The following is a 25,959-nucleotide window of genomic DNA, read 5'->3' as shown; positions in this document are numbered from 1 at the left end:
GCGCACTCAAATTTTTATAAATTATATTTTTAAATATTATTTGAGAAGTCAGCTCTCCTTCCATTAGGCCCGTTCAGGTCCAATTCAGGTCATGCTTGTAGGCGAGTGCCTTAACCTGTTGAGCCATCTTGCTGGCTCTGAAACTTTTTTTATTTTTATTTTTGATGTAGCTGAATCTGGCCTCAAACCCTGGTCTTTCTGTGCCCACCTTCCGAATGCTGGGGTCACAGACATGCACCCGCACAGCACGAACCACTAGGCCCCTCTTTTTTATTTTAGCATCGTCATATGTAAATAGATGTAATCATCGCATGCCCTTAGCTGCATCCCTCTTGTTCCAAGGGTGAAAATCATCATCTCTAAGAAGTACTTGTCAGGTCGTTCCTTTCTTCCGTGTCTGTATTTCCTTAGCAACCTGTGTGTAGAGGGTTAGTCACTTTTAAGCACGCCGTGGCAAGGAAGCTCAGCTGCTTTAATTTTCAAATTGTTTTGCCTTAGAAAACAGAATTTACAGCTCAGAATTAGAGGGTAAATCTGAGTTAGGATTTACGAAGGGAAAAAACTGTGTGGGGAAGACACAGACATCAGGAGGATGAAGAAACACAAAGTCATTTCCCAAAAAGACATGCTTGGGTGAGAAGCCAGCTGGCTGGCTGTGTGTTACTGGTGGGTGATTCATTGCCTGGCTTTGGCCTCAATGGTTTTCTTTTGTACGGTTTTTTCCCCAATGGAGCACAACGATTTTAGTTTCAAGGAACTGATCAGGAGGGGCAGAATAGGTGCCTCAGCAGTTAGGAGCAGAAGACCCAAGTCGGATTCCTAGCACCCCCATGTGGTTCCCAACTGCCTGTAACTCCAGCTCCAGTCCAGTCCAGTGCCCTCTTCCGGCTCCCATTGGCACCAGGCAGGCAAGCGGTGCCCAAACATACATGCAGGTGAAACATCTATGTACATAATGAATAATCCAAGAGAAAATAATGTTTTCTTAAAAAAGAAATTGACTAGGAGGCTAGAGGGGTAGCTAAGTGGTTAGGAGTGTTCATTTCTTTCTTTTTCTTTTATTTTTTTAAGATTTATTTATTTCATATATGTGGGTACACTGTCACTGTCTTCAGACACACCAGAAGAGGGCATCGGATCCCATTACAGATGGTCGTGAGCCACCATGTGGTTGCTGGGAATTGAACTCAGGACCTCTGGGAGAGCAATCAGTGCTCTTAACCGCTGAGCCATCTCTCCAGCCCAAAGATTTATATTTATGTGTTTTATGTATTTGAGCATTCTGCCTTCAGACACACCAGGAGAGGGAACTGGCTTCCCTTATTACAGAGAGCTGTGAGACACTATTGTGGCTGCTGGGAATTGAACTCAGGACCTCTGGAAGAGCAGTAAAGTGCTCTTAACCACTGAGCCATCTCTCCAGCCCAAAGATTTATATTTATGTGTTTTATGTATTTGAGCATTCTGTCTTCAGACACACCAGGAGAGGGAACTGGCTTCCCTTATTACAGAGAGCTGTGAGACACTATTGTGGCTGCTGGGAATTGAACTCAGGACCTCTGGAAGAGCAGTAAAGTGCTCTTAACCTCTGAGCCATCTCTCCAGCCCAGGAGTGTTCATTTCAAAGGCAGGCATAGTTGTGCATTTCTGTAATCCCAGATTGGGGTACATGTGAGACACACACACACACACACACACACACGCACACACATTACACCTTCACAAAGTCGGAAGGGTAGGTGCTCAGGGCGGGATGCTGTGAGAAGAAAGGCTCTCTAAACAAGGGGTTATGGTAAATGGCCAACAGGTGAGTCTAAGCAGGATTAGGAGAAATAAGAGAAGGAAGAGGAAATGTAAATCCCCGGCTGCGGCTGCGTAAAGGGGAAAACTCAAAGCCAACAGAAGAAAGTGCTGGCCTCACAGAAATAGAACCCAGAGGAAGTGGCCTCTGGAGCTGGCCGTTATCACGGATGCACCTCACGGATGCACCGTCCCTTGCTCCTGTGTGGTGGGTCGGCAATGTGACCAGCCTCTTCACCTCCACCTTCTCCTGGTTAATATTCTGCGGGTTCACCTGGCTTAGTGCCCATTTACACTGCATCTGGTGCATTTTATTCTTGAAGTAAAAGATCACTGTGTGATATTCGTAGCGTGAATAGTTTCTCGAATGGGGTAGTGAAGTAGACAGTCCCGGCTTTCAGAGAATTTCTGTGGTATTGCATCTGAGATCTTTGGTTTTGTGATTGCACAAGTTACCCGCCATTACATAGATGGGATTGAAGGCCTCCCTCCCCACTGCCACTGCCCTGAGTTGAGCTTGGCTTCTTTTTTTTTTTTTTTATATTTTATTTATTTATTATATATATGAGTACACTGTAGCTGTCTTCAGACACACCAGAAGAGGGCATCAGATCTCATTACAGATGGTTGTGAGCCACCATGTGGTTGCTGGGATTTGAACTCAGGACCTCGGGAAGAGCAGTCGGTGCCCTTAACCACTGAGCCATCTCTCCAGCCCGAGCTTGGCTTCTTAATTAGTGAAAAATAATTAAAAAAACAAAACAACAACAAAAAAAAAAAAAACAAAAAACTCCAGGCCTTTAATTGTACTTGTCTTAAAAAAACAAAACCCAGAGCCTTTGTTCCTGCGTTACTGGGGTACCTGTTGAAGAGTGATTCCAAGTAAGACATCAGTGTGTTCAGAGCCCAAAATGTTAGCATGAGCAGGACTCTGTGTCAGGATTATCCTGACTTCGTTTTCAGGAAGTTATGATAGTTGGAGGTTTCTCTACAAGTCCTCTTTCCACTGAACCCTTGTAAAACAATGCCTCTGGGGGTATCTGCATTATACCGGAAGCACTGGTGGCATTCTCCATTCCTCTGCTTAGTCACGCCTTTCCCAGTCGTCCGATACAAAGCTTGGTAAATGCACTCAGAAAACCCTCCATCCGCTGAGTCTCCATTGCAGACTCAGGGACTGGCAATTTAGTGCATTTACAGCTCTCAAGTCATCTCTTCTTACTGAACAATGCCCTTTCTCACCTGACCGAGGGATCAGTGATACTCAGTCCTCATCGCTCACCTCTTTCCAGCATCACCCCAGAAATGTCTCGTGGTGGGGATAAATGACGGTGTGGCGGTGTTCCTGGGAGGAAGCGTGGAGTTCTATGGCAGTGGTTTGCGTGTGTGGAAAGTGTTTTGTTCTTGTCTACAACAGCAGAAACAGCATCCCTTCCGTTACAGTCTCAAGAGTGTTTAAAATACAGGCAGTCGATGGAAAGTGTGAATGTGTTCATTTGTAATATATGGTATAAGCGCTTGGCTCTCACTGTGAGGCCACTGAGTGTCATTTCTGTCTAAGCTTCCAGAAGCCTTTAAGGAGCTCCGTATGTTGCATCTTTTGGCATTCTAAGAAAAGGGAACCTGGAGCTCTGCTGGAACTCTGTGTGTGTGTGTGTGTGTGTGTGTGTGTGTGTGTGTGTGTGTGTGTGTGTCTGAGAAAAGGGAACTTGGAGCTCTGCTGGAACTCTGTGTGTGTGTGTATGTGTGTGTGTGTGTGTGTGTGTGTGTGTGTGTCTGAGAAAAGGGAACCTGGAGCTCTTCAGGAACTCTCTCTGTGTATGTGTATGTGTGTGTGTGTGTGTGTGTGTGTGTTTGAGAATGTCTATATGTATGTGTATGTGTATGTCTGTGTGTGTGAGTATGCGTGTCTGTGTGTATGCGTCTGCATGTCTGTGTGTGTCCCTGTGTCTCTACATGTGAATGTGTGTCTGAGAATGTGTATATGTGTGTGTGTGTCTCTGTGTGTAAATGTCTGTATATGTATGTGTGTTTGCTTGTGCCTGTGTATCCATATATGTGTGTGTATGTCTGTGCCTGCGTATGTGTGTGTGTATCTGTGTGTATCTGTGTTTGTGTGTGTGTGTGCTAAAGTTGTATATGTTCTTAATTGTACTCTACCACTTTGTTTTTTTTGTTTTTTTTTTTTCCGGAGCTGAGGACCAAACCCAGGGCCTTGTGCTTGCTAGGCAAGCGCTTTACCACTGAGCTAAATCCCCAACCCCTACCACTTTGTTTTATTAGGTAATTATTTTTGAGACATAGTCTTACTGTGGAGCTCTGGCTGGCCTGAAACTCACAGAGATCTATCTGATTTTGCCTCTGGGTGCTGGATTAAAGTCATTTGCTACCATTTCTAAGCCCAACCACCTTTTTTTTTTTAAAAAGATTTATTTATTTTATATATGTGAGTACTCTGTCACTCTCTTCAGACACATCAGATCCTATTACAAATAGTTGAGAGCCACCATGTGGGTGCTGGGAATTGAACCCAGGGACTTCTGTGGAAACAGCCAGTGCTTTCAAGCACTAAGCCATCTTTGTGGCCCGCTCAACCACCTCTTAAAATTATCTCTTAATTAATTACTTTTAGATTTATTTATTTTACGTACTGTGCGTGCGTGTGTGCGTGCGTGCGTGTGTGTGTGTGTGTGTGTGTGTGTGTTATGTATGTGTCTAGTGCCCATGGAGGTCAAAAGAGATGTTGAACCTCCTGGAACTGAAGTTACAAATGGTTGAGAGCTATGATGTGGGCGCTAGGAATCAAACCTAGGTACCCTGTAAGAGCAAGTGCTCTTAATTGCTGACCCATTTCTTCAGCCCCCAACTTTTTGTTTGTTTAAAAACAGTTTCTCTTTGAATTCTCAGATTAGCTGACTGCTGGCTTGAAAGCCTTAATGACCCTCCTATGTCTGCATCCTGAGTGGTACCATTAAAAGTAGATGCTGTGCCTGACTTTTCTTGTGTGGTGCTAGGGATTGAATTCAAGTCCTTATGTTTGTGTGACAAATACTTTATAGACTTTTTAATCCCCAAGTCCCCTTGGAACTCTGTATTTTTTTAATTAATTTTTTTTATTGCATTTGCTCATTTATTTAGATGTGAGGAGAGTGGAGGCTGTATGGGTCCCACGTGTGTGGAGGTCAGAAGACAGCTTGCAGGAGTTGGTTCACTCCTTCCACGGTGTGGGTTCTGGAGGTCCCATTTGGGTCCTTAGGTATGATGACAAGCACCCTTACTTACCGTGCTGGGATTAAAGGCAAGTGTTACCATGCCTGATACCCACAAACACTCGTTCACATGCACTCTTGTTTTAAACAGAGTCTGGTTAATCTGGAATTTACAATATAGACCAAGCTGTCTTCCAACTTGAGTTACCCCTCCTCCTCTGTCTCCCAGGTGCTGTAGTCACCAGTGTGAGCCACCGCACTGGCTCCCCTTGGAACTTTTAAGCTCTTAGGGTTAGGAAGGGAGTGGTAGACTCCTCCCATGGGTTTGCTCTTGAACTGGCTGTCATTCTGGTTAGTTGTGAACACCAGGCACATAGTGGGGAGAGGAGGCCACTGTCCTTTGTTTTCAGGCTGACACTTTGACTAAGGACACAAAAGCTTTATCTTGGATAAACCCTGGGATTTGGAGGAGAAGGTTTCTGCAAATTGACTACTTAATCACCAGTTGATAATGCTGCTGACCAAATTCAGGGGAAGTCTGGCCAGCTCCAGTGAAGAGACCAGTATAGCCTCATACTTCCTTAAAGGAACACAGTTGAAAGCATAAGGAACTGTAGTGACACGATTGCTTTCCAATAATCGAGACGCTGTCCTTTGTTAATGTGATTATATGTCAGCTTGGGAATTCTATTGCATTGTGACAGGAGTCTGCCCAGAAAGCTTCTTTTACACTTACTTTTTGGCAATATCTTTATGTAATCCACAAATCATACTTTATCCAGTAGAAGTGGACAACTTACTATATTCACAAAGAGCTATGAATATATCAGTACAATTGCCTTCTAAAGCAACCAGCCACCCCCTGTATTATCCTGGGAAGTTTTGTGACCTTTCAGGATGTTAAACTCAGAACACACAGACTCACTCATCTGAGAGCTCTTTGTTCTTGTGATCCAGCTATGAATCTCGAGATTCATAGGCAGGACAGCTCCTTTCTTTTTTTTTTTTTGGTTCTTTTTTTCGGAGCTGGGGACCGAACCCAGGGCCTTGCGCTTCCTAGGTAAGCGCTCTACCACTGAGCTAAATCCCCAGCCCCGACAGCTCCTTTCTATAAACACTGATACACCTGTCTATAAACCTCTCAGGGCCTCACTGACATAAAGCCTTTCAAGCTATGGCTCTTAGGATCAGAGAAATGACTGTCAGGAAGTAATGCAAAAGCTGTGGCTGAGCAGTTGATGAGCAGACAAGATGCTTGCACAACAGGCAGGAGGTCTGTGTTTGGATCCTTACATAAAAGATGGATGTGACAAAGTGTACTTGTAACCCCAGAGCTGAGAAGTGTGGAGATGAGATCCCAGCAGGCTGGCTGCTCAGCCTAACTAAACAGTAAACTCTAGGTTCGTCTTTGAGAGTCCACTTCTGCCTTAGTTAGGGTTTTATTGCTGTGCAGAGACACTGTGACCAAGGAAACACTTATAAGGACAGCATTTAATTGGGTCTGTCTTACAGGTTTAGAGGTTCAGTCCATTATCATCAAGGCAGGAACATGGCAGCATCCAGGCAGGCATGGTGCAGGAGGAGCTGAGAGTTCTACATCTTCATCTGAAGGCTGCTAGCAGAAGACTGGCTTCCAGGCAGCTAGGACGAGGGCATTAAAGCTCACACCCACAGTGATACACATGATCCAAGGCTACACCTAAGTGCCACTCCCTGGACCAAGCATATACAAACCATCACACCATCTTAAAAAATATACAAAGGAGTGATTGAGAAAGGCACCTGATGTCAGCCTCTAGTTTCTATACATGCTTAGACCGGCAAGCATGTGTGCGTGCACACCTGCACGCACGCACACACATGCACACACACATGCACACACTCACAGACAGTCAAAAGAAAAATTAAAATTGAAAGCTTGAAGAGTTAACTTATTTTAGTCAGTGAGATGTGTCTATTAAAAATAATGTATTAGAGTGCCATGTATACATAATATTCTATAAAAACTGTACTTAAGACACTAGATGGATTATATACTGTAAAAACAGAAAACAGCTGCTTTAGTTTGCAGCTCGCACAGAGTGTTTTGGTATATGTGCACAGATGACTTAGTGGCCCAGGGGAAGGGTTCTGGACCAGAAAGCAGTGTGTATGAGCCTTTCCCATGGTTCCACGTGTTTGTCCCAGCATCTTTGCTTATAACATTTAAACAAGTTGTTCCACATTTTTTTTTCTTTTTTTTCTTTTTTTTTTTTCAGAGCTGGGGACCGAACCCAGGGCCTTGCGCTTGCTAGGTAAGCGCTCTACCACTGAGCTAAATCCCCAACCCCCCACATTTTTTGACATGGTTTAGAGCATTAATTTGGTTGAGCAACTCCTCCCCTTCCCCACCATGATGAGGGAGGAAATGAATAGAGTATTGATATGGGAGAATGCTGGGTCTAAAAGTGTCCAAGAGCCACTTTACAGGTGAAGAGGGAAGTTGACTCAGGGCCTTCCGGTTAGGCCTGCCGTTCTCCCCAGGGGCTCATTACACTTTAGCCCTTTCCTCTTTGCTGAAGCAGAGGGAAATGAAACTGGAAGTGGGTCTGTATACACTAAACTCTCCAGAAGAGAGCAGCCCCCTGGCCCACCAGAGCACAGAGAATGGACAGTCCCTGCCATCCTCTAAGCATGTCTGTGTGTGGTCCTGCAGATTACCACGTTACAGGTTGTCTCATACTCCCATACGGGGCAGTTAGGGGAGTGAGTTCTCCAGCCTCTGACTCCCACATTGCTGTGTAACTGAGGCTGACTGCCTTTGTTAGTTTTTAATTAAGCCCAGGGACATTCCACTTGACCACAGAGTACCTCTGAAGCTTCCTAGATAAGCCTTTCCTCTTCCTTGAGGTGTGGTAATCCTCCTAGCATCTTGCTGCTCAAGACATACTCTGTTTCTCAGAAATTACATCTATCTGCCCCCTATCTTGGTTGTTTTCCTGGGTGCTGAAACCACAGGCAGGAGCCACGATGCTCAACTCGTCTGCTGCTTTCTGTGTGTGTGTTAATGTGTATGGTGCATGCAGGTAAATGTGTGTATCCGTGTGGTGTGTGAAACTTTCCCAGGAGAGATGCAACACAAATGTCTCTTCACCTCAGATAAGGAACTAATTACAAACCTTAAGTACAATACCACCAAAGTCCAACTTGGTGAGCCACTGAGTTTATTGGGGTTACTAACAAGAGCAGGGATGACTCAGAGGCAACTGCATCATTGAAAGTCCCCCATCCCAGCACAGGTAATTACTTAGGAAAGCTGCAGTCCTGGAGCTTTCTTCATGACTTGTAGGCAGCTTGACAGGTCAATGAGTATCTCTTCCTGGTAGTTCTGCTGGTTAGAGTTTCTTACAGAGAGCTAGGCTGGTTGGAGACTAATATGAGTCTCTTCCAGTCCTTACAGCTTATACAAACTTGAGGGGTGAGGGACTTATGCATCTGATAAATTTCAGGGACTTCTTGAGACTTCTGAGTTGTTTCCTTTCTGAGTCATAAGGAACCTCCCTCTAGAATTTCCTGGGTCTTAATGAATATTAGAAAAGAATTGCTGAGTAATGCCATACCCAGGCCAGAACACAATAGTGTGTTCTCTTCTCTCACTATCAACCTTATTAAGACAGAGTCTCTCAGTGAACTGAAAGCTCAATGATTTAGCTAGGCTGACTGGCCAGTGTGGCTCCTGGGGTTTGATTGTCTCAGCCTCCTAGTGTTGGAGCCACAGGCATGCCCAGCCTTGTTGTGTTTCTTCACATGTGTGCTGTGGATTTGAACCAGATAGGTGATCAGTTATCATACATCTTAATACTATTTTGCCATAACTTGCTGTAGACATACTCCATGTTTTGGGCACTTGGTATGTAAGGTGCAGGAGTAAACAAGATAGAATTGGTTCCCGCCTTGCACATTCATTTCTATTTGTTCGTTGTGCTGCCAAGGTAAATATGAAAAAGCAGCAGATTCAAACCAATTGTGGGATCTCTTAGACGGAGGCTTGGGATCTGAGCAGTGCTGAGGAGACGTGAGCAAGTGTGCTGCACATGAGAGATGTTTTAGGAGGTTTTCTTTCTGTTTGCTACTGTTCGCTGCTGGGATATAGGGTCCTGTGAGGTGGATAGAGAAGTTATGAATCATTGAAATTAGAATCTCTGGTCCTTGACAAGGCGGGAGAAGGAAGGACAAGTAGGAGGAGCATATTGAAGGAAAAGTTGGTGCACCAGAGATATGACCAGAGAAATAGTACACGGTCAGAGGGGGAGGTCTTTAGTTCTAGACCCTTTGAATAACACCGAAGTGAGAGTGGTGATCTTGTCATTTGGCAAGCCTTGAAGTAGTTCCCATTAATCATTGATGTCTTCTCTTTCCTTCTCCCCTCTTCCTTTTCTCCTTAATTTTTGCTAGGTCGCATTTGTTGAAACATAATTTATATGCAATAAAATATGTACTACATATTTTATAATATTACTAGTATTTAGTGTCTGCCTCCCCTTTCCTCTCAGAGAGATGGTCCCATTGCATTGCTAACTTGACCTTGAATTTCTGGGCTCAAATGATCATTTGCCTCCTCTCAGGTTTTTGGAAAGACAGGCACATGCCACCAGGCTGGGCTCCAGGGTTCTTTTAATGGCTGAATAGTATTCTACTGTGTGCAGAAACCACAGTGTATGATCCTCACATCAGCACTTGGTTGGTTCCGGTTGGGTCTATTAAGAGTAGAGCTGTGGGGTTGGGGATTTAGCTCAGTGGTAGAGCGCTTGCCTAGAAAGCGCAAGGCCCTGGGTTTGGTCCCCAGCTCCGAAAAAAAGAAAAAAAAAAGAAAAAGAGTAGAGCTGCCGTGAGCATTTGCTAAAGTCATTGTGAAGATACATTTTCGTTTCTTCTGAATAAATACCCTAGGGATGCTAAGTACATATTTTACTTTATAAGAAGTCATGTTTTTCTAGGGTTTTTTTTTCTTTTTTCATTTGATCCCAATAACTGTCTGGGTTGTGTTTCACTGGTGCCCATTTTCACTTGGAGAAAAGGGGGTACATGCTGTAGACCTCAGGGCTCTGAGGGCAGAATGGCCACTCCTTGAACCTCGAGTGAAACCTGTGAACCCTGAGTGATTTGTTATCAGACTTGCAGAATGAGCTGTCTGATAGTTGCGCTGACCCAGACGCCAGCGATTTGCAAGTCCCCCTGTGACCCACAGAACGAGACTGCGATTGGGTGGCCAGTTTTTCAGTTTTCCCCATAGCCACATGGGCATGAAGTTAATTTATCATGCGTGGTAGCGGCTGAGAGCTGCGCCTGCCCGTAAAGACTAGCGTGAGTGGTATATGTAATTTTACATTTCCAGGTGGCTACATTAATAGCAGTGACTAGAGGGCTGCTGAGATGGCTGGCTGGGTAAAAAGCACTACCTGTGCAGACCTGATGGCCTGAGTCAGTGTGTGTTACTGTGTGTCATGAGGCTATATGCAGGTGGCGTCCTCCTGAGCTGGTAGCCGGTTCTGCCTACCCAGCAAACCTGATGCGCTGAAAGGAAGCTGCACGATGTAGAAGTTTGCCTGAGGTCATGGAATGTAGGAGTGGCCGTGGCCGTGCTCTTAGAGGCCAGCTGCCCAGTCACTCTCACTGAAAGCTCAGGGACTACGTTTAAGATGCTTATTCTCTCTGAACTTTGGCCTTTGGTTGGGATTTGGAATAAGCTGAAGGATCTAGGCAGAGCATAGGAGGCATTACCTTTGAGGAGGCGATGACAACACGGGGTGTGACATCATGGTGACACGTACAATTGGTTGTGAACTAGAGTTCATGTGTGAGGGCACTGACCCATTCTCACTGAGTTGAAGAGACTTGGGTGTACTCAGCTCTCCTTGGTAAGAACCATTATTCAGATCAGGAAGCGATACTGTAACAGCTTGACCTCACTCATGATTTCAAGCTCTTCCTACCATTTTTCCCCGTTGAGGCAGGGTCTCACGAAACCCAAGCTGGTCTTGAATTCTCCATAGTTGAGGATGACCTTGGCACTCTGATTCTCCTCCCTCTCCCTCCTGAGTGCGGGGATTGCAGGTCTGTGTCACCGTGCTCAGTTCACATGGTGCTGGAGAGTAAACCAGCACACACACACACACACACACACACACACACACACACACACACTCACACACTCACACACTCACTCACTCACACACACACATTCACACACACATTCACACACACATTCACACACACTCACACACACACTCACACACACACTCACACACACATTCACACACACTCACACACACATTCACACACACTCACACACACATACTCACACACACACACTCACACACTCACTCACTCACTCACACACATTCACACACACATTCACACACACACTCACACACACACTCACACACACACACACATTCACACACACTCACACACTCACACACACTCACACACACATTCACACACACTCACACACACATTCACACACACTCACACACACATTCACACACACTCACACACACATACTCACACACACTCACACACACATTCACACACACACTCACATACTCACACACACTCACACACACTCACATACACACTCACACACACACACTCACTCACTCACTAATCAGTTTTCATACAGATAGAAATTTTAATTTACTTTTTTTCAGGTTATGTTTTCTATTCTCCCCAGAACAATTACAATGCCAGTGTGTGGCTGGGTGGTGGCAGTGGCGGTGGCAGTGGTGGTGGTGGTGGTGGTAGTGGCGGTGGCAGTGGTGGTGGTGGTGGTGGTAGTGGCGGTGGCAGTGGTGGTGGTGGTGGTGGTGGTGGTGGCAGTGGTAGTGGCGGTGGCAGTGGCGGTGGTGGTGGTGGTAGTGGCGGTGGCAGTGGTGGTGGTGGTGGTGGCGGTGGCAGTGGCGGTGGTGGTGGTGGCGGTGGCAGTGGCGGTGGTGGTGGTGGCAGTGGCGGTGGCAGTGGTGGCGGTGGCAGTGGTGGCAGTGGCAGTGGTGGTGGTGGTGGTGGTGGCAGTGGCGGTGGTGGTGGTGGTAGTGGCGGTGGCAGTGGTGGTGGTGGTGGTGGCGGTGGCAGTGGTGGTGGTGGTAGTGGCAGTGGCAGTGGTGGTGGTGGTGGTGGTAGTGGCGGTGGCAGTGGTGGTGGTGGTGGTGGTGGTGGTGGTGGCAGTGGTAGTGGCGGTGGCAGTGGCGGTGGTGGTGGTGGTAGTGGCGGTGGCGCAGTGGTGGTGGTGGTGGTGGCGGTGGCAGTGGCGGTGGTGGTGGTGGCGGTGGCAGTGGCGGTGGTGGTGGTGGCAGTGGCGGTGGCAGTGGTGGCGGTGGCAGTGGTGGCAGTGGCGGTGGCAGTGGTGGTGGTGGTGGTGGTGGCAGTGGCGGTGGTGGTGGTGGTAGTGGCGGTGGCAGTGGTGGTGGTGGTGGTGGCGGTGGCAGTGGTGGTGGTGGTGGTGGCGGTGGCAGTGGCGGTGGTGGTGGTGGTGGTGTAAGACTTTGTTTCCAGCACTTGGGAAGCAGAGGCAGGCCTGGTTTTCAAAGTGAGTTCCAGGACAGCCTGGGCTGTTACCCAGAAAAACCCTTTCTTGAAAGATGAAACCAACCAAAAAAACCAAACCAAACCAAAACAAAACCTACCAATGGGTGATAAATGATGGGGAGGTCCCTTACCAAGTGAAAAAAGGGATCAACTCTATTATCATTGATAAACAGATCAGGAGTCTCAGTCCTTATCGCTCAGAAGTCTTACTTAGAGCAGCATATTTTAAATGGCAAGTGTAGCCTCTCCCATCTCCACTGTGTTTTGTTTCTCAGTGCTGGGATCGAACAGAGGGCCCCCAGCCGGATTAGCTGGACCAGTATTCTACTGCTGTGCAGTACCTCTGGCCTCCAAACCAACTTACTTTAAAAAACTGGGTTTGGGGCCCGTGAGATGGCTCAGAGGGTAAACGTGCTTACTGCCAAGACTAACGACCTGAACACAATCCCTGAGGTCCACACGGTCAGGGAGAGAGGCAACTTGCCAACTTCACAGGGTCACACATACACACACACACACACACACACACACACACACACACACGAGTAAATAAATGTTTTAAAGATTAGTATTCCTTATTGTTAAAGTTACATATGCTAATTGAACACGACATTGAAAGTATGGTAAAGTGGGAAAGAACAGGCGCTGTAGAAGCTAGAGTAATGGGTGCTGAGGAGACTGGCTGCTTTTGCTCTGTTTTTGTCCTCAGGCACTTCTGTGCCTTAAAGACGAACATTCACCTACGGACACCTTGAACTAAGGCCATCCCGGAGGCAGCTTTAGCAATGTTCTCGTCTAGTATTCGCCACAGCTGCATTGGAAAAATATGTTTGTACAGAGGGGCGGTAAACCGAGGCTCGGGAAAATTAGACCAGTAAACTAGAAAGTGCCAGTTGGGCCTTGGAGTCAGGGTGTCTGTGTGGTCACCCAGTGTCCTGACACCAGGACACCTAGGCGGTTTGTCATGAAGCAGAGGCATGAAGGAGAGGGACACTGCCGCCCTCAGCCGTCCCCTGATCAGAACCACAGAGGACCCGGCCCTCCAGCAGGTTAGTTTGTCTGCTTAAGGCTCCCTCCTAGTTATGTGACAGATGGTACTTCACGGTCAGCACATCCGTTTCCACAGTTTCGAGGCATTCCAGAATAATTGGACAAATAAGCGAAAGTTATATTTCATTTGACAGCTTCTTATGAGGAGCCACTGTGTGTTTATGCTTTGCTCTGATAGAAGGGTTAGTTACCGAGTTCTCACACTAGCAAATTATATAATTCTCTTGGTAGGATTTAAGGGCCACTATGCTATCAAATGCTCCGAGGGTTGACAGTTAACATGCATCCAAGGCTGGGCGGCACGTGTGTGTGATCCCAGTACTTGGAGGGCTTTGACAAGAGACTCATGAACTCGGGGTTGGCCCTGGTTACACGGTGAGAGACCCAGTCTCAGACACAAACAAGCACGCACATTCTGTAGCCCTCTGTGAGGTCTGCGGAGTTCAGAGTGCCTCCTCTTGGACTGGCTCTAACTGGAGCATCATCTGTCTTTGAAGTTTGTGCAGACCAGCTCTTCTGCTGGGAGAGACCATTCCACAGAGGAGAGCATGAGCTTCAAAAGGCCCTGAGATCATGAATGTTTTCACTGCAGGGATCAAAGCGGGCTGTGATGCTTTTCCTCAACTATTCTGGGAGCAGAACACTTTTTGGTTTTGCATAAACCAAATTGGGGACTTTTGGTAAGAATAAAGCTTAAGGTTAAGGTTTGATGAGTGGGAAGTTTTGAACAGAGTTCAGTGGTTGGGAAGGAGATGTGCTTGGCGTCACTCACCTGCCAGAGTTTATATTAAGAATTTGTGCTCCTTCAGATGCCTTTCAAATCCTGAAGAGTTTCATTTGTTTGGGGGTGTTTTTTTTTGTTTAGTTTTGTTTTTGTTGTTTTTGTTCTTGTTGTTGTTTTGCACACTACTGGTTTGCACGGCAATCGACAGAGAAGGAAACTAGGTCCCAGCGCTGACAATCTGTGGGTGATACAGTGGTAAATGATGAGCACAGAGTAATCGTTCAGAGTGAAATATTATGGGCGGTGAGGAGCCAGGCGGGCAGCCAGTGAGCTGCAAAAACCACTCTATTCTGAGATTTCCTCAGAAGACATGGTGTCCTAGGATGTCGCTGCCTCAGTTACAGCCGCTGCACTGTTTGACTTTCTAAGTTTGAACCTTAAACAAACTACTTCTCTTTTTTTTTAAGTCAAGATCTCCACTGTGTCTCCAGGCTGGCTTGAAGCCTGGCAGCCTGTGAACTCTGTTATCTCTCTCGTGCCAGCCTGAGTGTGGGTCACCATCCCTAACCTGAGCGTTAATTCTTTAGAGAGGTAATCAATCGGAGGCCTAGAGATCTTGTGAATCTTTTTTTAGAGTACATTGATCTTGCCAGTTTACGCAGGTACAGGCTTCCTCATTCCCTAGGGTGCAATCAGGTGACAAATGCCCTTCAACGGTCATTTGCTTTGTCTCGCCGATGACCTCACACTGTGCTGGGCGAGATCTGGAGCGGTGAGAAACGCAAAGATCTTTTCAAGACCTTAATCCAGTCGGAGAGAGCTGTTTCCCCAAACACCTAAGGGACGGAAATAGCAGTTAACATTTAAGTAGCCAAGCACTCCAGGATTTAAGTATTTGGAACAGCAAACCGAAAGGCATAAAACTGGAATCCTTAGGATATCAGCAGTCAGACAGAGAGGGATTCAATAGAAAGAAAAGGTTAGGTCAGTCTGGTCAGGATGTACCAGATGTAGGAGGTTGGTTGGGCATTTAAGCCGTGGCCAGTGGGAGACACGGGAAGCTCCAGAGCAGAGAGTGTTGTCTATTCAGCAGGGTCCCTTGTTTGCCGCATTCTTCTGGGTCCTTCAGTGGGGGAGCAGTGCCAGTAAAGAAGTGAGCTTAGGGGTGAACTGAGAGCACCGGCTCAGCCCAGGAGACGAACGGGGCTCCCTCCCATCCCAGATAAGGTAGCCGGCCCTCACAAACCACAGCTCCCTTATTCCTACATGAGGGTAGTGCTTCTCCACGCTTAGAACCCCAAGACTCAGGTCAAGTATGGACTACACTCAAACGAATGAGCTGAGCCTTGTGGCGAGAGGAAGAGAAGGGGAAAGAAAGGAAGACCATTTAAGTCTGTGGGCCCTTCTGCCCATGCAGTGGTTTTTACTCCTGTAGGGTGGAGGCTCCCCTTACTTCTCGGTTCTCTGTTCATTTAAGCCACATATCCTGTGGCTTAGCACACGTCCAGTTTGAAAAATGTCAGCCCCAGACCACAGTGACTTGCCCCACAGTGCCCATGCATTCCCTACTCCCTTGCATGCCAAGAGTAAGTGTGTGGTGGCAGTAAGGCAGGCAGGCAGGCTGCGGCAGGCTGGGTGGGAGGTGGGAAGGACAGGAAGGAGGGAGGGAGGGAGGGAAGGACCTCTCTGGGGAAGTAACTACAGATGGCTAGGTTAGTGCGCCCTGGACTTAGTGCTCCCATCCGTCTTTTTTGGGCCTTGGTGATGGACACTCTCTTGTCCACACAGAGGGGTGCGTTCCACATCAGAGAGGGTGAGAGGGTGGGCATGAGTCACTGGATAATCTGGGGTGCCATCGCAGCCTACAGCTCAGGAGGAAGCTGACTTCAGGTCTCCAGGACTTTGGGGCAGTGGACAGCCCCAAACAATGGAAATTTGAGTGAGTATTTATTTCATTTTTGGTCACTTTGTTTGGCAGTTCTGAGGAATCTGGGGGGAAATGTCATTTTATTATGGAGTAGTTTTGATCCATTGATGTGGAGTAGAAATGTCCTGGGCAAAATTACCTTTTCTAGTTTTTCATCTCTGCTGTGTCTGTAACTGTGCAAATATGGGGTTTACAGCCTACAACACAGCCTACTGCTCTTTACATCTCTGTGGGTTTCGTCCTTTACCAAACACAGGGTTGATTTTATCAGTCTCTTTACAATTTAAGGTTGTTTTTAAACAGTTTATTTTGTGTGTAGGTGCATGTGCATGTGCCCGTGCCTGTGCGCGTGCATGTGTGTATGTGTGTGTGAGAGAGAGTGCGTAAGCAGGTATTCACAGCTCACGTGGAGGTCAGAGGACAGCTCTCAGGAATCAGTTTTTGCTCATATTCTTGTGAGATCTGGTTTTGGTTTGTTTGCTTGCTTTTTTTTTTTTTTTTGGTTCTTTTTTTTGGAGCTGGGGACCGAACCCAGGGCCTTACGCTTCCTAGGTAAGCGCTCTACCACTAAGCTAAATCCCCAGCCCCGCTTTTTTTTTTTTTTAAAGATTTATTTATTATTTATATGAGTACACTGTTGCTATCTTCAGACACACCAGAAGAGGGTATCAGATCCCATTACAGATGGTTGTGAGCCACCATGTGGTTGCTGGGAATTGAACTCAGGACCTCGGGAAGAGCAGTCAGTGCTCTTAACCACTGAGCCATCTCTCCAGCCCTGTTTGCTTGCTTTAAAGATGGTCTCACATACTTCTGACTGTCCCGAAGCTCTCTATATACACAAGGCTAGCCCTGAACTCATGAGGTCTGTCTGCCTCTGCCTCCTGAATGCTGGGATTAAAGAATATACCAAAATGTCAGTTTTATTTAAGTTTTAATTAGAAAACTGAGCAATTGTAGGACAGTGGTGGCCCATACCTTTAACTGCAGTACTCAGAAATCAGAGGCAGGCACATATGTGAGTTTGAGGCCAGCCTGGGCCACACAGTGAAACCCTGACCCCTGTGGGAGGGTGGAGAAAGAAAGAAAAAAGGAGGGAAGGAGGAGGAGGAAATTACTATGATTGAGCTGTTATTTTTCCCACTGCTGTGCTAAAACACCAAACAAAAGCAACTTAAAGTCTGGTTTATTTTGGTTATAGTCTGAACATTCAGTGCATTTAAGGGGAAGGTCTGGTGGCAGAAGAATAAGCAGCTATCACATGGCATCCATTGAGGAAGCAAGAGGAGACAATTGGTGTTGCTCAGTTGTCCTTTTAAGATTCACTCGCCTCAGGACAGCCTGTCCATTCAGGATGAGCCTTCTTCCCTCTGCAGTAAAACGCTTCGGGAAACTCCCTCATACATACCCGCTGCTAGGTCATGATCCCTACCTATGTGGTCTGACAGTAGGGCTTAAGTCTCCTTTCAGAAAGGGTCATTGCCTGTGCCCAAGGTGAGGAAAGATGCATGCACAGGCGGTGAGAGGAACCTGAACATGGCTACCCCGGGAGCATAGTAGTCCATGCCCATGCTCCCGAGATCCAGGAGGCTGAAGCAGGGGGATTGATCGCAGAGTCTAAGGCTAGCCAGGTCTACAGAGGTCTACAAGAGCCCTGTGTCGAAAACAAGTAAGCCATATTCTCTAGTCAAACCCATTCCTAAAAGGCTGTTCACCACTCATTAAACCTAAGCTCAAAGGTAGACAATGTCCTCGAGTGTTTGGGTCTTTTTATTTCTTACCCTCTGACTCCCACCACTTGAGACAGGGTTTCTTTGTGTAGCTCTGGGTATCCTGGAACTCACTCTGTAGACCAGGCTGGCTTTAATCTCAGAGATCTACCTGCCTTGGCCTCCTGAGTGATGGGATTAAAGGAGGTGCACCACCGTTGCCTAGAGGGTCTTCATTTTCTTTTCTCTGAAGTTAGGGTCTCCTTATGGGTAGATGATGTAGCCTAGGCTGGCATCCAACCAGTGACCTTCCTGCCTCAGGCTCCCCAGTGCTAGCATCGAAGATGCTGGTGTTTCAGGCCGTGCAACCCTGCTAAATCTGGAACTTTCTGGACATGGTGTGAGGACTCAGGGTTTGAGATTTGGATCTCCCAATTGGAGATGTCCAAGCTGTAATGGTCTGTTTTTAAATGCCTTTTTATAAGCTTTGCTTTGAAAGCAGCCATAGTACCCGACACCTTTAATCCTAGCTCTTGGGAGGCACAGGCAGGTAGATCACCATGAGTTCCAGGCCAGAATGGTTTACAGAGAGAATTCCAGGACAGCCAGAGCTACATAGTGAGATCCTTCTCTGGGAAAACAAAAACTACAACAACAAAAACCATCATAAACACACACACACACACACACACACACACACACACACACACACACACACTCTTTCCCCCCTTTAGATTCATTTATGTGTGCATATTTTGTCTGCATGTATGCATGTATACTGTGCTTATGCCTGGTGTACTTGTAGTCAGAAGAGGGCGACATATACCCTGGAACTGGGGTCATGGATAGTTGTGAACCGCCACGTGGGTGCTGGGAACAAGAACCCATGTCTTTGGAAAGAGCAATAAGCACTCTTATCTGAGCCATGACTCTGTCCTTATTTGAAGTCATATGTTTGTCTGGTATCCACATCAATTCTTTTTATTTCTATTTTCTTTTCTTTTTTCTTTTCTTTTTTTTTTTTTTTGGAGCTGGGGACCGAACCCAGGGCCTTGCGCTCGCTAGGCAAGCGTTCTACCGCTGAGCTAAATCCCCAACCCACATCAATTCTTTTATTAAAACTGAATCTCACTGTATAACACAAGCTGGCCTCCAACTTGTCATTTCTGCTTTAGTCTCCTGTCCCTGGGAGTACAGATGTGGGCCACCGTGGCCAGCAGCTCAGGACAGTGCTGTCCCTGTATGGCCACCCAGCTATCTCTTTTATTTTATAGCTAAAAGCTCTTTCTTTCATCCCTTTCAGGAATATATCATTCGGGTACAGAGAGGAATTTCTGCAGAAAATAGCTGGCAGGTAAGCATTTTTGTCTATTTAAAAAGAAGTTTAAAATGTGGCCAAAGCTGTCTCTGGATGTCAAACAATCCGGTAAGGTCGGAATTCTCACATACTGCAAATCATATTTCCTTTAGGTGTAAGCCTTTAGATTTCTCACTTTAATTTTTTAGTTATGTATATGCATGTGTCAGTGTGGGCTTGTGGCTGTGAATGCCATGTCCACAGAAGCCAGAAGAGGAAGTTGGATTCCCCAGCAGGAGTAATAGGCAGTTTTGAGCCATATAATATGGGTGTTGGGAAGCAAACTGTGCCCCTGTAAGAACAGTATGGATTCTTAACCCACAATCCATTTCTTCAGCCCCGTGAGTCTTGAGCTTTAAGACCGATAAACAAGGCTTTTTTGTCTCCGGTGGTTAGGTTAGTGTGTATGTGGTTACCAGGAAGAGTATTCTAGAAAAATGTTCTCCAACTCAACCCTGAAACTTGCAGCGGAGTGCACCAGGTAAAAATGATGAATGGTGAGGTCACAGCATTTTATGGACAAGTTTACTTGACAACTAGTGTTAGCCGCTGTCCCTAAAGGAGGCTCTTTCTGAGATCCCCAGCTCTGCTTTTCTTGATGCTGGCCTTAGACAGTGTTGAGAACTAAAGGTCTTTCCCATCCTGGCTGGCGTGAGGAGGATAGCTGAATTCTGTGTGGGGCCATCCTACTCACTTCTGATAATCTTGTCTGTGCTCTGTGACCCAGCTCAAACCTTGCCTCCACCTTAGGCAGTCTCTGACTAAGTACACCAACATGGTCTTTTCTTTGCCTAAAATTTCCCACTGCTTTTATTTGACTATTTATCGCATCTGTTATCTGTTGAGCATTTATGAAATGTCCAACACTGATTTAAACACATTAACTTATTCCACCCTGTCTTAGGGTTTTACTGCTGTGAACAGACACCCAAACCAAGGCAAGTCTTATAAAAGACAACATTTAATTGTGGCTGGCTTACAGGTTCAGAGGTTCAGTCCATTATCATCAAGGCAGGAGCATGGTAGCATCCAGGCAGGCATGGTGCAGGAGGAGCTGAGAGTTCTACATCTTCATCTGAAGGCTGCTGGCAGAAGACTGGCTTCCAGGCAGCTGGGATGAGGGTCTTAAAGCCCATACCCGCAGTGACACACCTACTCCAACAAGGCCTTACCTCCTAATAGTGCCACTTCTTGGGCCAAGCATATGCAAACCATTCCACACCCTTAAACCATTCCTCTGTATCAGCATTGTTCCCACTTCCACTTGGGAGGTGAGTAACGGGTCTGAGGCCAGCCACATGTTTTAGATGCTGGCAGAGCAGCATTGCAGGTCACAGTTTCTTACCGTTCAGCACTGCCCTACCTTTGGCTTCCTTGTTACCAGGGATGGATTTACATGTAACTTTATGTACAGTCCTACCAGAATGGTCAAACCCTGGTGCAAGTTTTCTAGACCTACTGCATTATAAATCTGAGGTACTTAACACATAGGGGCTCTTGGACCTCCACCCCCACTGGATGATACTCTTTAGGTAAGGTTCTAGGTGATATCCGGGTAATTCATCTACATACATTTGAGAACCAGTGATAAAGACTGAATTCAAACACTTCAAAAAGTACAATGATTTCCTTACCTAGATGTCTTATTTATGGTTTTAGCTCTGATAAAACATCCAAAACAAAGGCAACGTGGAGAAGAAAGGGCTTGATTCACCTTACAGCTTATATAAATTCATCACTGAGGAAAGTCAGGGCAGGAACATGAAGGCAGGAACTGAAGCAGAAGCCATGGAGGAGTGCTGCTTACTGGCTCGTCTGTTAAGCCTTGCACAGCCTGCTTTCTTATAACACTGGAGCCAGCGTGGCTCCTCCCACAAAGAACTAGGTTCTCCCACACCAATCATCAATCAAGAAACTGCACCACAGGCCAACATACTGGGAACATTTTCCCAGTTGAGATTCCTTCCTCCCACATGACTTTTGCTGGTGTCACACTGACGTAAAAGTGACTAGCACACCAGGGCTCGTTCTGGCTATGTTCTAAGCAGTCACATCGGTACAACCAAAAAAGGACACAGGGCAGGCATAAAAGCTGGACTGTCTGCCAAGAGATGAGGCAGCCTTACCTACGGGAACAGACTCAGTCTCCAGGACACTGCCATTTTGACTAGATGATTTTTTATTCCTGACAAGAACAAGTGGCATCAAAGCTGTCTGCTTCCTTTTGTTTTCATTTATGCTCGGTAAAAATTTCTTTTTCTTTTGCAAATCATTAATCCACCCTTCCGTGGACTCATTTAAATTGAATATGAAAGATATTAGAAAGATGATTTGTCCTGAACACAGGATAAAAAAATTCTTTGTTGCTGTTTAAATCTCTTGTTGATGCCTTGTGAGTTTGACTGGCACTACCCATTTTACTATGGCTTATCAGTCAAACAGAGTGAACACCGTTCTGCGGCACAAATGCTCCAGCTCTGGAGAACCAGAAAACTGCAGGTCGGGAGGTGGGGAAGGATGCCTTTGCCGAATCAAAACACACTGTTCTGTCCCTTACAGATTGTCAGAAGATACAGTGACTTCGATTTACTTAACAACAGCTTGCAGGTAAATCTTCAAAACACTGCGACTCGCACTGACTGCCTATGATGCCTTTCTGGTTAGAGCGTAAGGAGAATCTCCCTTTGTGGATTACGACTGGCTACATAGGTTGTTAGAATTCTGTAGGTCTGTTGAGATTTGATCTTTTGATAGGTATTGTAATGATAAATACTGCTTCCCCCCTACCCCCAAAGACATGGTTGCTCCCAGGGATGAGAGAGTCTGCACATACCCGGTGATGATATTCCAATTGGTAAATAAAGATGCCTGCAGCCGATAGCTGGGCAGAAGGGAGATAGGCAGGGGTCTTGGGTTCCTGGACTTGAGGGTCAGAGGAGACCACAACTGGGAGAAGAAGGTGGAGAGAGGAGAAAGGCGCCATGGGTTAGGAGTCAAGAAAGCATGGCCTTGGGAGCTGGCCAGTTGGAGTTAAGAGCAGCCCAGATGAAACAAAGATGAAACGAACTCGGGGTTATCAATAGAAAATAGATTTTAATAGCAGAGAGAGTAGATATCTGCCCAGCCTTAGTGCTAATAAAGGCTTGTTATGAATATAAAGGTTGTGTGTGTGTTTTATCTGGGAACTAAATGGTCAAAGGTTGGGGGTGGAAGCCCCGGATTGAGGATGCATATTTTTTACCACATAGGTGGATCTGGGGCTCTCTCTTGTAGGCTTCTCTGCAGTTAGACTGCAGCTCACCATAGCAGGAGACAGTCAGTGTTTTTCTGTTTGATGATTTCTCTGAAGTACACATTTCTAAATCTCTTGGATTTTAATATTCTAACCTGATGTCCTTAATCAAAAGAGGGAAACTGCCAAGGTAATGTGTGTCGGTGCCAGTCATGGCCGAAGGCTCTGGATGGGCTTCAGCGCCATCAGAGTCCTTGGCCACGTCAGTTAATCAGTTCTCTCCCCGGCAGCCTGGTCTTCAGGGGCCATCGATTACTAAATACTGTTGGACTTGTTCTGTTCCTCAGATGTGAGTGGTAACAGAAACCTTTCCACCTGTGCCAGATCAGCTAGGAGGCCGAGGGCTGCGCCGTCATCCCGTCTGCTGAGTGCCCGGTGCTGTGCACCGAGGCCAGCACTTATGGGCAGGAAGGAGCATAGTGCTTCCCTTTCCTTCAGACAGCCATGCTTTACGTCAGACTTCAGGAACCGTGTCAGGAGAGCCAAACATTTTCCGTAAATGAGCGCGTGGGGTAAATGAGCGCGTGGGGTAAATGAGCGCGTGGGGTAAATGAGCGCGTGGGGTAAATGAGCGCGTGGGGTAAATGAGCGCGTGGGGTAAATGAGCGCGTGGGGTAAATGAGCGCGTGGGGTAAATGAGCGCGTGGGGTAAATGAGCGCGTGGGGTAAATGAGCGCGTGGGGTAAATGAGCGCGTGGGGTAAATGAGCGCGTGGGGTAAATGAGCGCGTGGGGTAAATGAGCGCGTGGGGTAAATGAGCGCGTGTTTTGTGCTTTTTCTTCTGCATTGGCCCAAGAACCTGCAGGACACCGTGTTGTCACTGTTGTACTTTTGATCCTTAGTTCCGGGGATTGAGTGCGGGGCCGGCCTTCCGCATGCCATTGGCTCTGCCATCGGCTCTGCCGCTGAGCTGCATCTGCATCCTGTCACTTGGTTTTAGTTTTATCATAACCAGTTGAAATCCCTAGGTAACAAGCACGTTGACAGAGTTCAAATGCTTGTTACTGTTTCTTGCCTTATAGCCCTGGCTGGCTTGGAATTTAGTTTTGCTTCAGTGTAGTTTTGTATTTTTTTTTCAAATTGGTGTTTCCTATCTGCATCTCACTTCAGATGGCATGTGGGGGGGGGGTTGTTTTGTTTTGAGTTAGGGCTCCACAGAGCCTAGGCTGGCCTCCAGCTTACTACGTAGCCCGGTGTGACCCAGAACTCCTGACCCTCCTGTCTCGAATGCCGGGATTACAGGAATGGGCCACCACATCTGGCACTGGGAGGTTTTTATTCATCCAAGTAAACAAACAGAGGAAAGTACATCCAGCTTTTTGGCAGTGAAATAATTTAAAAGCAACCTCCGTAACCAAAGGGTCCAGGAACCTCAGAGTGAAACTCTGACCATGGTTTTCAGTATCTGATCATTCTCTACGGATAAATGAATTCCTGCTGAAGGGGAGAAATATAATCCCAAGCATGGCGTCTGAGTCCAACAGGAGCACACTTTACTGGAAGTGACAATTCAGAGTGTAAACTTACTTACATGCCACATGGCAGAATCGCACTGAGCGTTTAGGAAGGAAGATTGGAAGGAAATACGCCAAACGGTAACAGCGATGATCCCCAGATGGCAGGCTTGTGGGTTATGGATTTTTTCCCCCCTAGCACTTTATGGTATGTGGTATCTTCCAAGTTCTGTTAAAACACATATAAATAAACCGTGTAAGCAGAAAAATAGGAGAAAAGCCTGCGTTTTCCAAAAGTTTTATGGTTATCGTATTTCACAGTAACAACAAAGAAAAAAAAGCGCCATGTTTCAAATAAATGCAGTGTCAAGTTAATAACCATCCAGGGATTTGAAGCCATGAGAAGGAAAGGAGAGAGGTTGGAACTGGGTGGAGTGGGAAGGAACCTCAGCTGTCCTTTAGCTGGGGGAAACCCAGGTGCTGACTGCTGGTACACCTTAGGTCAGCCATGTTTTCTCTTAGGCCTCGTTTTCTCCTTCTCAGATGAATAGGCTGACTTCTGAAGTCTCTTACACTTCAAACGTTTTATGATTTGAATTTTACTGCTCGTTGTTGACCTCTGAGAACTTACCTTACGCTGCAATAAATTAGGGGCTGTTGAGACTTTAGAACACTCACTGGCAAGGATTCAAGGTAATTACAGCTCATTGAGCCCCAGAATGACCCATTTGGGGGTCTGGGTTCCAGGGAGCACTGATACAACCTGTGCAGGCCAGGGGACCAGCTTCAGGGTCCCCTTCGGAGCCTTCCAGCTCTGCACTGCCACCCTGAAGTGATGAATCGAGCTTAGGGGTTTCCTCGCTGCTTTTCGTTCCCCACAATGCTTCTCCTTTTAAAGGAAGCTGGGCTTTGTTGTTGCTTTTTAAAGGCGCTCAAGGGGGAAATGGCAAACTCAAGGTAAAGCTAGTAGAAGTGAGCTGGCTTGACAAGGCCTGTGTGAAGGTGTCCGGGGGGATTGTTGTCTCAGTGACTGTCGTCTTAGGTCTCTTTTCTCCCGTCTAAAGTTCACCTTCCGTGGTGAAGGGGTTGTTGGCATCACAGGAGAAAGCTGAAGGGGATGTAAAACATTTCTTAGATGCTAAACTTCTTAAACAGCAAGATTTAAAAATTGACTCCAGTTGCAGTTTCACTACCTTGGGGAATGATTATTCCTTCCTGACCCAGCAGAGACTGCAGATCACCGGGGGATGCCAGGCAGAACAGTACTTTCCTAGTCTGAAAAGTTAGCCTTGAGGGTCAGGATGATAGCTCAGTGCTTGTCCCCTCAGATAACAAAGCGCTTCCCACAGAGCTGTGAGGAAACAAGTTTGAATGTCCAGAATCCAAGTAAAGCCAGATGTGGTAGCCCGGGTTGGTAACCCCAGAGACATGGCAGAGACAGAATTCCCAGCTTGAGGAGCAGTTAGCTTACCATGAGAAGCAGGAACAACAAAATGAGGTGGAAGGTAAGAAGTGACACCCAAAGTGTCTTTCTTCCTCTATACATGTACCAGGACACCTATACAAATGCACACACACACACACATTCTTGGTTGAGTCTTGGAGCCCTCACCATTCAACACACTCTCACTCTCTCTTTCTCTCTCTCTCTCTCTCTCTCTCTCTCTCTCTCTCTCTCTGTTAAGTCTTGGAGCCCTCACCATTCATCTCTCTCTCTCTCTCTCTCTCTCTCTCTCTCTCTCTCTCTCTCTCTCGGTTGAGTCTTGGAGCCCTCACCATTCAACACACACCTACACACACACACACACAGTTGAGTCTTGGAGCCCTCACTGTTCAGGACAGACATGTTAGGCAGGAGTGTAGCCCTGTTGGTA

General features: G+C 46.6%; 1 protein-coding gene across 13 annotated transcripts in view; it reads left to right on the top strand.

Annotated features, from left to right (window-relative positions):
* Pxk (PX domain containing serine/threonine kinase) overlaps positions 1-25,959 on the top strand; it is a 68,627-nt gene that overhangs the window by 2,903 nt on the left and 39,765 nt on the right. For 11 of the 13 annotated variants that reach the window (XR_010057833.1, XM_017599722.2, NM_182821.2 and 8 more), the window contains exons 2-3: positions 19,286-19,336; positions 21,899-21,946. The exons of the other annotated variants lie outside the window; for them this stretch is intronic. Coding sequence is in view for 10 of the 11 variants with exons in the window: in XM_017599722.2 (XP_017455211.1) it covers positions 19,286-19,336; positions 21,899-21,946 (99 nt within the window). In the remaining variant the exon portion in view is untranslated. The remainder of the gene's footprint in view (positions 1-19,285; positions 19,337-21,898; positions 21,947-25,959) is intronic. 13 annotated transcript variants of the gene reach the window in all.

This window comes from Rattus norvegicus, chromosome 15 (assembly GCF_036323735.1).
Source record: "Rattus norvegicus strain BN/NHsdMcwi chromosome 15, GRCr8, whole genome shotgun sequence".
Classification (NCBI taxonomy): domain Eukaryota; kingdom Metazoa; phylum Chordata; class Mammalia; order Rodentia; family Muridae; genus Rattus; species Rattus norvegicus.
The sequence above is the reverse complement of the archived record's forward strand: the minus strand, read 5'-3'. Positions and strand labels throughout refer to the sequence as shown.